The 14,344-nt window shown below is 41.3% G+C and overlaps 1 protein-coding gene across 1 annotated transcript in view; it reads right to left on the bottom strand.

Annotated features, from left to right (window-relative positions):
* The window catches only part of LOC307135627 (MAM domain-containing glycosylphosphatidylinositol anchor protein 2), a gene marked incomplete at both ends in the record, with an annotated part of 254,854 nt that overhangs the window by 67,243 nt on the left and 173,267 nt on the right, over positions 1-14,344 (bottom strand). The window contains one exon of the mRNA XM_079832200.1: positions 574-867. Within this exon, the coding sequence (XP_079688326.1) occupies positions 574-867 (294 nt within the window). The remainder of the gene's footprint in view (positions 1-573; positions 868-14,344) is intronic.

Genomic DNA, 14,344 nt, shown 5'->3' with positions numbered 1-14,344 from the left:
TTATGCAAATGTATTCTCTAGTGACAGAGAACCGTAACGCAGTGAGATTCAAAAAACGACTCGTATTGCCGGTGCAGAGTTGATTCTTTCTTTTGGGAGATAACTTTATTTATCATGCACTTTCGACTTTACAACTTTGCATTCACAAACAGCGAAATTACACACAGCATTAAAGGGAATATTACATAAAAAACATAATAGGGGCACTTTAATTGCTTATCACTTTCGATACAACATAACAAAATAACTAAAAATGTAGGTAAAATTAACGTAAAAAAATAAAAGCTCATCCAAAATATTACTAAAACTAAAGGGTTGATACAAAATAGGGATGCCAAGCAGCGGAACATTTCCAGAAACTTTCCATGAGAAGTTAAGCTGGGGAATTTTGGAAATTGGGATGGTAGGACATTCGCGGTGAGGATTGGGATTCATTCTTCTTTCTGTATCTTACGGGGTACCTCAGGGCTCGATTTTAGGGGCGTTACTTTTCTGTTTCCACTAGGCTCTATATCAAATAAATATGGCATTTCATAGAAATTAAACTAAAATAAAAAGTGAAACGGCACTTACACTGCACGATGAGCTCGACCACGGCCTCTCTGGGCTTGACGTTGAAGCCGTTGTACTGGCTGGTCTGGCAGCGGTAGGATCCGCTCATCTCGCGCGAAACGTTCACGATCCGCAGCACGCCATCGTAGCTCTCCATCTGCATGTTTCCGTCCGGCATGGGCACCTCTTTATCCGCCCGCGACCACAGGATGATGGGCTTGGGTTTCCCTGAAACAAGGCACTCCAGCTCCACCGTCTCACCCTCCCGCACCGCCAGCGGGGACTTGCCCTGCGGCACGGTCAGGTTCGGGGGAACTAAGAAAGAGAAAAACAGAGGAGGGACTGATATGGGACTCTAGAAAGGCAGCAGACGGGGTCGCTGAGGATGGTCAACGCTGGTGGATGTGTATGCATCAAACTGAAACCAATGTCCAAGTGATCAAACCAAACGACTCAAGGACCAAAAGCTTCAAACTGAAACCAGAGCTGGACAAAGTACACAACTCCATTACTCGAGTGAAAGTAAAAGTACTACTGGTCAAATTTGACTACATTACAAGTGAAAGTTGTTAAAAACAATTTTTACTTTAGTAAAAGTACAGAAGTACTTGCTTTTAAAAGTACTTAAGTATCAAAAGTAAATTTCCTTTTTTTTGTCAATGCATTATTTTATTATTGTTGCATTGTTGTATAAATGCACGCTATGCCATGGTGGTTTAAGCCAGTCCGTGATGCTCCATACGACCACCTTGAACTAATTTAAATACTTAAAATTTACAAAGCTTTTTACAAAGCTGCTGTCGCTTTAAGGCAGAATGCACAAATCCTACACACTGATACACATCCGATATTCCCCCAACTGTTTACGTTCACTTAAGACATCATCAACTTTGTTTACGTGAATACTTTCCAAAATGAAAATTTTGTGTGTATTGGTCTGTTTAAGTGCGAAAAAACAAACAAAAGAAAGCTCTATTCAGTGCTTGTGCTCTGGCATCTCAAAAGCACAAAAAACAGACTGAACTGAGCTCTTTCATCATGCTTTTTCAGATTCATCCATATGTCTATGCTTCTCTTTCTCCCCGACATTTACATTTTGAAAAAAAAAAAAATGTTTAAAGAAGAAAAAAAACTAAACTAAAAACTAAATTTAAAAAGTAAATTTTTGTATATGTTATTATATTTCAGTAAGCTTTCATTTTATTTCAAGCAAAGAAAATAACTATTATAACCATGGTACAATTTTACTAACAATTATTTAACATCTTTGTGTCACTCAAGCATTTTATCTGCTTAAAGGTTTAGTTCATATCCTCGCGTCTTGTCCTTCAAAACCTCTAAGACTTTTGTTCATCTCGACACAAATTAAAATATTTTAATGAAACCTGAGAGATTTCTGTTCCTCCCTTTGACGATTCAAAACCAAATTGCATCAAGCACTTGAGCTTCTTTTTACCATATTTGATGTTTATATGAACTTTTAAAAAGTCCACCTAATTAAACTTAAAAACTTAAGTTCAGTTCATGCCTTAAATTTTAAGGATCCTCAAACTGTATGAAAAAGTCCAACTCGTACTTAAAAAATTAGGTTGGCATTGGTAATTTTGATGAGTTAAATAATTTATACTGTGTGAATAAAAGCCTAAATTAAATCTGTTAATCACAATCTACATCCCAGTTTGGCTTACATGGACCTTCGATGGGGGGACAGAAATCTCTAAGGTTTTATTCAAAATATGTCGTTTTTTGAAGGTGAATGAAAGAGTTTCATGATTGGCGAACTGTCCCTCTAAAATTCCATGCCTAAACTTCCAGTCTAACATTTGGAATAGTACATTTTTAAAAAGTTTTTGAAAGTTTTTTTTAAAAAGTTTCTTCTGCTCACCAAAGCTGCATTTATTAGATCATAAATACAGTAAAATTATAAAATATTATTCCAGTGTAGATCAGCTGTTCTCTATGTGAATAAATAGTAAAATTTTATTTCATTCCTGTAAACAAAACTGTGTTTATTTGATCAAAAATACAGTAAAAATTATGAAATATTACTCCAGTGTAAATCATCTGTTCTCTATGTGAATATATAGTAAAGTTGAATTTATTCCTGTGATCAAAACTGCGTTTATTTGATCAAAGATAAGGTAAAATTATGAAATATTATTCCAGTGTAAATCAGCTGTTTTCCATGTGAAAATATAATAAAGTGTAATTTATTCCTGTGATCAAAACTGCGTTTATTTGATCAAAAATACGGTAAAATTATGAAATATTACTCCAGTGTAAATCAGCTGTTTTCCATCTGAAAATATAATAAAGTGTAATTTATTCCTGTGATCAAAACTGCGTTTATTTGATCAAAAATACGGTAAAATTATGAAATATTACTCCAGTGTAAATCAGCTGTTTTCTATCTGAAAATATAATAAAGTGTAATTTATTCCTGTGATCAAAACTCCGTTTATATGATCAAAAATACGGTAAAATTATGAAATATTCCTCCAGTGTAGATCATCTGTTCTCTATGTGAAAATATAGTAAAATGTAATTTATTCCTGTGATCAAAACTGCGTTTATTTCTTCAAAAATCCAGTAAAAATGATGAAATATTGCTCCAGTGTAAATCATGTTCTCTATGTGAATATATAGTAATATTATTCCAGTGTAGATCAGCTGTTTTCCATGTGAAAATATAATAAAGTGTAATTTATTCCTGTGATCAAAACTACGTTTATTTGATCAAAAAACAGTAAAATTATGAAATATTACTCCAGTGTAAATCATCTGTTCTCTATGTGAATATATAGTAAAATTACTCCAGTGTAAATCAGCTGTTTTCCATGTGAAAATATAATAAAGTGTAATTTATTCCTGTGATCAAAACTGTATTTATTTGATCAAAAATACGGTAAAATTATGAAATATTACTCCAGTGTAAATCAGCTGTTCTCTATGTGAATATATAGTAAAATTTTATTTCATTCCTGTAATCAAAACTGCATTTATTTGATCAAAAATACAGTAAAAATTATGAAATATTATTCCAGTGTAGATCATCTGTTCTCTATGTGAATATATAATAAAGTGTAATTTATTACTGTGATCAAAACTCTGTTTATTTGATAAAAAATACGGTAAAATTATGAAATATTACTACAGCGTAGATCAGCTGTTCTCTATGTGAATATATAGTAAAGCTGAATTTATTCCTGTGATCAAAACTTATCGTCATTACTCCAGTCTTCAGTGTCACATGACCCTTCTGATGATTTGCTAATGTTCAAACACATAAAACATTGTCAGCGGTTGAGCTACAGGAACGTCGTACGACTGAAGGAGTGCATGCGGCACTTTGATCTGAGATCTGAGAAACGAACGATCCTGCATCAAAGATTCGAAATGAAAGAACCTGATTGGACCCAGAAAAGACCCACAGACCGAATATATCACAGGCCGCGTAATAATAATAATAATAATGGCTTTCTGTGGACGGTTGCTCAATATCAGGCTGTGTATTAATAATGGATGTTATTCCAGGCCATTATCAGAAACAGAAACAAGCTTTAATGAATAGCTGTTACGGTAATGGAGAAGAAGCGTGAAACCTGAACCCAGCGCGAGTGCATTAGACTCCAGCTGTCCAGCCCATAAACAGCTTGCAGATGCATCTCTGGGTGGCCGTTAGCACTGTTAGCGCTGTTAGCGAGAGGCGCTGCTGTTATTCTAATGAAACTCAGCTCTAGCGCCAGCAGAGCGATCGGGACGTCCCTCATGTCACATTACAGATGCCCCTCTAACTCACTACAAGCCCCTCCACAGCTCATTCTGGACCAGAACTAAAGCTTAAAGGGTTAATTCGCCCAAAACTGTAAATTGTGTCATTAATGGCTGAGCCTCATGTGGTTGGACACCCGTCAGACCTCCGTTCATCTTCAGACACAAATGAAGATATTTTAGTGTAAATCTGATGCTCTGAAAGGCCTCCATTGGCTCAACTTTACACTCTCAAGACCCTTAAAAGACACTAAAGACTAAAGTTACAAAGTCCATCTCACTACAGCGGCTCTACAATAACTTTATGAAGACGAGAATAGTTTCTGTGCGCAAAAAAACCCTAAATAACGACTTATATAGAGATGACGATTTCAAAACACGGCCTCATGAAGCTTCGAAGCGTTATGAATCAGTGAGTCGATTCAGCGGTTTGGAGCGTTATGAATCAGTGAGTCGATTCAGCGGTTTGGAGCGTTATGAATCAGTGAGTCGATTCAGCGGTTTGGAGCGTTATGAATCAGTGAGTCGATTCAGCGGTTCAGAGAGTTATAAATCAGTGAGTCGATTCAGCGGTTTGGAGCGTTATGAATCAGTGAGTCGAATCAGCGGTTTGGAGCGTTATGAATCAGTGAGTCGATTCAGCGGTTTGGAGCGTTATGAATCAGTGAGTCGATTCAGTGGTTTGGAGCGTTATGAATCAGTGAGTCGATTCAGCGGTTTGGAGCGTTATGAATCAGTGAGTCGATACAACAGTTTAGAATGTTATGAATCAGTGAGTCGATTCAGCAGTTCGTAGCATTATGAATCAGTGAGTCGATTCAGCGGTTTGGAGCGTTATGAATCAGTGAGTCGATTCAGCAATTTGGAGCGTTATGAATCAGTGAGTCGATTCAGCGGTTTGGAGCGTTATGAATCAGCGAGTCGAATCAGCGGTTTGAATCGCCAAATTTCAGCAGTTTGACACGCGATCCGAATCATCATTCGACTCACTGATTCATAACGCTCTGAACCGCTGAATCGACTCACTGATTCATAACGCTCTGAACCGCTGAATCGACTCACTGATTCATAACGCTCTGAACCACTGAATCGACTCACTGATTCATAACGCTCTGAACCACTGAATCGACTCACTGATTCATAACGCTCTGAACCGCTGAATCGACTCACTGATTCATAACGCTTCGAAGCTTCATGATGCCGTGTTTTGAAGCGAGTCGAATCAGCGGTTTGGAACGTTATGAATCAGTGAGTCGATACAGCGGTTTGGAGCGTTATGAATCAGTGAGTCGATTCAGTGGTTTGGAGCGTTATGAATCAGTGAGTCGATTCAGCGGTTTGGAGCGTTATGAATCCGTGAGTCGATACAACAGTTTAGAATGTTATGAATCAGTGAGTCGATACAGCGGTTTGGAACGTTATGAATCAGTGAGTCGATACAGCGGTTTGAAGCGTTATGAATCAGTGAGTCGATTCAGCAGTTTGGAGCGTTATGAATCAGTGAGTCGATACAGCGGTTTGAAGCATTATGAATCCGTGAGTCGATACAACAGTTTGGAACGTTATGAATCAGTGAGTCGATACAGCGGTTTGAAGCGTTATGAATCAGTGAGTCGATTCAGCAGTTTGGAACGTTATGAATCAGTGAGTCGATACAACGGTTTGAAGCGTTATGAATCATTGAGTCGATACAGCGGTTTGAAGCGTTATGAATCAGTGAGTCGATACAGCGGTTTGAAGAGTTATGAATCAGTGAGTCGATTCAGCAGTTTGGAACGTTATGAATCAGTGAGTCGATACAACGGTTTGAAGCGTTATGAATCATTGAGTCGATACAGCGGTTTGAAGCGTTATGAATCAGTGAGTCGATACAGCGGTTTGAAGAGTTATGAATCAGTGAGTCGATACAGCGGTTTGAAGCATTATGAATCCGTGAGTCGATACAACAGTTTGGAACGTTATGAATCAGTGAGTCGATACAGCGGTTTGAAGCGTTATGAATCAGTGAGTCGATTCAGCAGTTTGGAACGTTATGAATCAGTGAGTCGATACAACGGTTTGAAGCATTATGAATCATTGAGTCGATACAGCGGTTTGAAGCGTTATGAATCAGCGAGTCGATTCAGCAGTTTGGAACGTTATGAATCAGTGAGTCGATACAGCGGTTTGAAGCGTTATGAATCAGTGAGTCGATTCAGCAGTTTGGAGCGTTATGAATCAGTGAGTCGATACAGCGGTTTGAAGCATTATGAATCCGTGAGTCGATACAACAGTTTGGAACGTTATGAATCAGTGAGTCGATACAGCGGTTTGAAGCGTTATGAATCAGTGAGTCGATTCAGCAGTTTGGAACGTTATGAATCAGTGAGTCGATACAACGGTTTGAAGCGTTATGAATCATTGAGTCGATACAGCGGTTTGAAGCGTTATGAATCAGTGAGTCGATACAGCGGTTTGAAGAGTTATGAATCAGTGAGTCGATTCAGCAGTTTGGAGCGTTATGAATCAGCGAGTCGATTCAGCAGTTTGGAGAGTTATGAATCAGTGAGTCGATTCAGCAGTTTGGAGCGTTATGAATCAGCGAGTCGATTCAGCAGTTTGGAGCGGTATGAATCAGTGAGCAGATACAGCGGTTATTTTTTTAAATGGCCGATGGTTTGGCTAGATAAGACCATCTGGTGTCGTTTAAAGCCCGCTGAAGCTGCACTGAAACCGTTTGGGGCCCATTGAAGTCCATTATATGGAGAAAAATCCTGGACTGTTTTCATCCAAAACCTTCATTTCTTTTCGACTGCAGAAAGAAAGACATGGACATCTTGGATGACATGAGGGTGAGGAAATCATCAGCAAAAGTTTATTTAAAAGTGAACTAATCCTTTAAGTTTTGTATCAGTAGTGTATTCGGATTCCCTCCCTCATGTCAAGGGTCGACATATTCTGAGATCTCTCCTTCTCTGGGCCTATAAAAGCTTTTCTTTGACTAACAAGGACATTTTCAGCTCTGAAACTTACAGGATATTCTTATATCACCATTAACTTTATATATCAAAGGCTCAAGGGAAAGTTGATTTCACAATTTATCACTGCTTTACAACAAAATCTAATAGAAATGACAAAAACACAACAAAATGACTAAAACTCTAACTAAATTTGTATTTATTTATTCTGATAAAAGTTAGTCATTTTCCTCTTGGTTTTGGGATGAGATTGGACCAAAGCAGTCAAGAGATTCTCCGTGTTCGGTCATCAGATCCGTCAGCGTTTGAAGAGTGACAGGGACGAAACGTGACTGAACACACACACACACACACACACACACACACACACACACACACACACACACACACACACACACACACACACACACACACACACACACACACACACACACACACACACACACACACACACACACACACACACACACACACACACACACACAGCCCCTAAACCTACCCATCACAGGAGACATTCTGCATTTTTACATTTTCAAAGACATCCCTCAGGGTGTTTAGGGACGTGTTTATACTCGACGCGCTCGCCGTTGTGCTATTCTTGACTTTGGCTGAATCCGAAATCGCCCCCTAGAAATTATATCGTGGTCATAGATGTATACGTAGATGCCTCATTAGCGACTGCACGGATCAGTAGAATGAGGCATCTACTATCGATATATCTATGACCACGATCTAATTTGACCTCACTCGCCGGAAGTTATGTCTGAGCTCAGAGATGATCACGTTCGTCTGATAAGAGGTAAAATAATAGCATAAATACTGCTGGGTTTCTCTCAGAAACTGATGGTTTGTCTAGATCAGACCCTTATTCATCATCTGGTGTCGTTTGAAGCTGCACTGAAACTGTCCCGTTTGGAGCCCATTGAAGTCCATTATATGGAGAACAATCCTGGACTGTTTTCATCCAAAACCTTCATTTCATTTCGACTGCAGAAAGAAAGACATGGACATCTTGGATGACATGGGGGTGAGTAAACTATCAGCAAAAGTTTATTTAAAAGTGAGCTAATCCTTTAAGACACTCATTTCTGACCTATTGGACAAACATTTTCCAGCGTTTTTCCGTAACATGTCCGGCGAAAGCAGCATCTAATCAGCGTCTGAATCTGCGGATCATTACGAGCTTCCTTTGTTTCAGTCCTGCAGCTTCTCTGCAGATAAATGAAGTCAAACTCAAAGCAGCGAGAACTAATAGTTTCGATTTGGCGCTTTGATAAAGCCAGGAGTCAGAGTAAAGGACGAAGACAGCGCAAGGTTGATTGAGCAAGGGCCGCTATCTCAGAGTCCTCATTATCACAGCACATTTAAATGTAACGACTAATGCAAAGATTAATTGCTCGGCGGCAGATAGAAGCCTCCAGCTCTCTCTCTCTCTCTCTCTCTCTCTCTCTCTCTCTCTCTCTCTCTCTCTGTCTCTCTCTCTCTCTCTCTCTGTCTCTCTCTCTCTCTCTCTCTCTCTCTCTCTCTCTCTCTCTCTCTCTCTCTCTCTCTCTCTCTCTCTCGTGCTACAGCTTCATTAAAGCCGAGCAGAATGAAGATTGATTGCGTTTTGCCTCTTGGAATGAGAACGAGGCTGCTCGTCATTATTTAATCCTCCTGCTATCAGAGGGGAAGATCTCGACACACTCCTCCTGAATAAACCATTAGCTGTGCAGTTTCAAATAAAGAAAAGAAATCCAGCGCCTAATGAGCGAGAAAAACACTGCTTGCTGTAAGAAGTGACCACAATTATGGCATGGAGTGCAGCTTAAAGGGTTAGTTCACCCAAAACTGTAAATTGTGTCATTAATGACTGAGCCTCATGTGGTTGGACACCCGTCAGACCTCCGTTCATCTTCAGACACAAATGAAGATATTTTAGTGTAAATCTGATGCTCTGAAAGGCCTCCATTGGCTCAACTTTACACTCTCAAGACCCTTAAAAGACACTAAAGACTAAAGTTACAAAGTCCATCTCACTACAGCGGCTCTACAATAACTTTATGAAGACGACAATAGTTTCTGTGCGCAAAAAAACCCTAAATAACGACTTATATAGAGATGACGATTTCAAAACACGGCATCATGAAGCTTCAGAGCGTTATGAATCAGTGAGTCGATTCAGCGGTTTGGAGCGTTATGAATCAGTGAGTCGATTCAGCAGTTTGGAGCGTTATGAATCAGTGAGTCGATTCAGCGGTTTGGAGCGTTATGAATCAGCGAGTCGAATCAGCGGTTTAGAGCGTTATGAATCAGCGAGTCGAATCAGCGGTTTGAAGCGTTATGAATCAGCGAGTCGAATCAGCGGTTTAGAGCGTTATGAATCAGCGAGTCGAATCAGCGTTTTGAATCGCCAAATTTCAGCAGTTTGACACGCGATCCGAATCATCATATTCGACTCACTGATTCATAACGCTCTGAATCGCTGAATCGACTCACTGATTCATAACGCTCTGAACCACTGAATCGACTCACTGATTCATAACGCTCCAAACCGCTGAATCGACTCACTGATTCATAACGCTCGGTCTGACGGGTGTCCAACCACATGAGGCTCAGTCATTAATGACACAATTTACATTTTTGGGTGAACTAACCCTTTAAAGTCACCAATCGTTTATGGGTGCACATCATTATTGTGTTAATAATCTTGAGTCTGAATATCTTCATCTCTTCTCTGATGACGAGGGCGGGGCCACCTGTCACTCACATGAGATCAGCCAATAGCAAAGCACAACCATCCAATCAATTCCCCACAGACACACTCAAGCCCCGCCCCTACATTTGTTCTTGTTTGCGCTTCACTCGATATACGGCATGATAGAAAAGAAGTGGCCTGTCTAATGCACCATCTCAATCAATTTAAAGTATTGTGAATGAAATAACTAGATAAAAAAGTTTGTTGAGACTTTAACTTTAATTTTAGTAGCAGATCCTTTAAGTCCTGTAAGTTGCGAGGTGGACTTGTTTGTTCTGCACATCCCACAGATGCTCGATTGGATTGAGATCTGGGGAATTTGGAGGCCTTACGCTTGCCCATTTTTCCTGCTTCTAACACATCAACTCTTGAGGATGAAATGTTCACTTGCTGCCTAATATCGTCATAATGTTATGCCTGATCAGTGTATATATAAAATATCAACTGCTTTATTGCTTGTATCTTCACAAAAAGGGATGATTATTGCCCAGCTCTGCTAAAATGCATCTATAAGGCATGAAGATAGAGATATCATAAACATCTTATATGAGATATTAAACATATTAACCAGAGGTGGACAGTAACGAAGCACATTTACTTGAGTACTGTACTTAAGTACACTTTTTGAGTATCTGTACTTTACTGAAGTATTATTTTTTAGGGAAACTTTTACTTTAACTTCACTACATTTGAAAGACAAATATCGTAATTTTTACTCCACTACATTTCTATCAAGGTCCTCAAAGTCAAAAGTCGTTTCTGTAGCAGCTTTGCAAGTCAGTGGATGATTTTTTTTTTTCTGTAAAAGTTTTTTTTTTTTTTTTTTGCAAAATGTAAATGTCTGGGAGAAAGAGAAGCATAGACATATGGATGAATCTGAAAGAGCACGAGTACTGAATAGAGCTTTCTTTTGTGTTTTTTTTGCACTTAGACCAATACACACAAAATTAAAAAAAAATAATTTTGGAAAGTATTCACGTAAACAAAGTTGATGATGTCTTAAGTGAACGTGAACAGTTGGGGGAATATCGGATGTGTATCAGTGTGTAGGATGTGTGCATTCTGCCTTAAAGTGACAGCAGCTTTGTAAAAAGCTTTGTAAATTTTAAGTATTTAAATTAGTTGAAGGTGGTCGTATGGAGCATCACGGACTGGCTTAAACCACCATGGCATAGCGTGCATTTATACAACAATGCAACAATAATAAAATAATGCATTGACAAAAAAAAGGAAATTTACTTTTGATACTTAAGTACTTTTAAAAGCAAGTACTTCTGTACTTTTGCTTAGTAAAAATAGTTTTTTAACAACTTTCACTTGTAACAGAGTAAAATTTGACCAGTAGTACTTTTACTTTCACTCGAGTAATGGAGTTGTGCACTTTGTCCAGCTCTGGTATTAACATGATGATTCTCTGTAAAGCTGCTTTGAAACAATGTTTTGAAACACTCTCTCTCTCTCTCTCTCTCTCTCTCTCTCCCACCCCCCCCCCCCACCCCTCTCTCTCTCTCTCTCTCTCTCCCCCCTCTCTCTCTCTCTCTCTCTCTCTCTCTCTCTCTCTCTCTTCCTCTGGCGTTGGACAGGTGCTGTTGGCTCTGCTGTGTTCAAACAGGGAATGTTCTGGGCTCATTCTCAGTCCAAACATTTCCACAGCACGAATCCCTGGCAAATGTGCAGCGTAATCTCCTCTAAATGCTTTTATTAAGAGCTCTAATTGGTCCTTCAGAAGCTCTGGAGCTAATCCTGAGAGCAGCTGACAGCCTCATCATAGGACACGCCCTCAGCCGCCCACAGCCAATCAGCTGACAGCCTCATCACAGGACACACCCTCAGCTGCCCACAGCCAATCAGCTGACAGCCTCATCATAGGACACGCCCTCAGCCGCCCACAGCCAATCAGCTGACAGCCTCATCATAGGACACGCCCTCATCCGCCCACAGCCAATCAGCTGACAGCCTCATCATAGGACACGCCCTCAGCCGCCCACAGCCAATCAGCTGACAGCCTCATCACAGGACACACCCTCAGCTGCCCACAGCCAATCAGCTGACAGCCTCATCATAGGACACGCCCTCATCCGCCCACAGCCAATCAGCTGACAGCCTCATCATAGGACACGCCCTCAGCCGCCCACAGCCAATCAGCTGACAGCCTCATCACAGGACACACCCTCAGCTGCCCACAGCCAATCAGCTGACAGCCTCATCATAGGACACGCCCTCAGCCGCCCACAGCCAATCAGCTGACAGCCTCATCATAGGACACGCCCTCATCCGCCCACAGCCAATCAGCTGACAGCCTCATCACAGGACACGCCCTCAGCCGCCCACAGCCAATCAGCTGACAGCCTCATCACAGGACACGCCCTCAGCCGCCCACAGCCAATCAGCTGACAGCCTCATCATAGGACACGCCCTCAGCCGCCCACAGCCAATCAGCTGACAGCCTCATCACAGGACACGCCCTCAGCCGCCCACAGCCAATCAGCTGACAGCCTCATCATAGGACACGCCCTCATCCGCCCACAGCCAATCAGCTGACAGCCTCATCACAGGACACGCCCTCAGCCGCCCACAGCCAATCAGCTGACAGCCTCATCACAGGACACACCCTCAGCTGCCCACAGCCAATCAGCTGACAGCCTCATCACAGGACACGCCCTCAGCTGCCCACAGCCAATCAGCTGACAGCCTCATCACAGGACAAGCCCTCATCCGCCCACAGCCAATCAGCTGACAGCCTCATCACAGGACACACCCTCAGCTACCCACAGCCAATCAGCTGACAGCCTCATCACAGGACAGGCCCTCAGCCGCCCACAGCCAATCAGCTGACAGCCTCATCACAGGACACGCCCTCAGCTGCCCACAGCCAATCAGCTGACAGCCTCATCACAGGACACACCCTCAGCTGCCCACAGCCAATCAGCTGAAAGCCTCATCACAGGACACACCCTCAGCCGCCCACAGCCAATCAGCTGACAGCCTCATCATAGGACACGCCCTCAGCCGCCCACAGCCAATCAGCTGACAGCCTCATCATAGGACACGCCCTCAGCCGCCCACAGCCAATCAGCTGACAGCCTCATCACAGGACACACCCTCAGCCGCCCACAGCCAATCAGCTGACAGCCTCATCATAGGACACGCCCTCAGCCGCCCACAGCCAATCAGCTGACAGCCTCATCACAGGACACACCCTCAGCTGCCCACAGCCAATCAGCTGACAACCTCATAATTCATTGATCATCAACATGTAATACTCTACTCATACTCTACACATACTCTACTGATTCTCTACACATATTCTACTGATACTCTACACATATTCTGCTGATACTCTACACATACTCTACACATACTCTGCTGATACTCTACACAAACTCTGCTGATACTCTACACATATTCTACTAATACTCTACTCATACTCTACACATACTCTGCTGATTCTCTACACATATTCTACTGATACTCTACACATACTCTACACAGACTCTGCTGATACTATACTGATACTCTACACATACTCTACACAGGCTCTACACAGACTCTGCTTATACTCTGCTGATACTCTACACATACTCTACACAGACTCTGCTGATTCTCTACACATATTCTACACAGACTCTGCTGATACTATACTGATACTCTACACATACTCTACACAGGCTCTACACAGACTCTGCTTATACTCTACTGATACTCTACACATACTCTACACAGGCTCTACACAGACTCTGCTTATACTCTACTGATACTCTACACATACTCTACACAGACTCTACACAGACTCTGCTTATACTCTGCTGATACTCTACACATACTCTACACAGACTCTGCTGATTCTCTACACATATTCTACTGATACTCTACACATATTCTACACAGACTCTGCTGATACTATACTGATACTCTACACATACTCTACACAGGCTCTACACAGACTCTGCTTATACTCTGCTGATACTCTACATATACTCTACACATACTCTACACATACTCTACACATACTCTACACAGACTCTGCTGATTCTCTACACATATTCTACTGATACTCTACACATATTCTACACAGACTCTGCTGATACTATACTGATACTCTACACATACTCTACACAGGCTCTACACAGACTCTGCTTATACTCTGCTGATACTCTACATATACTCTACACATACTCTACACATACTCTACACATACTCTACACAGACTCTGCTGATTCTCTACACATATTCTACTGATACTCTACACATATTCTACACAGACTCTGCTTATACTCTGCTGATACTCTACACATACTCTACACATACTCTACACAAACGCTACTCA

The sequence above is a fragment of the Gobio gobio genome, assembly GCF_949357685.1.
Source record: "Gobio gobio genome assembly, chromosome: 12".
NCBI classification, from domain to species: Eukaryota; Metazoa; Chordata; class Actinopteri; order Cypriniformes; family Gobionidae; genus Gobio; species Gobio gobio.
The sequence above is the reverse complement of the archived record's forward strand: the minus strand, read 5'-3'. Positions and strand labels throughout refer to the sequence as shown.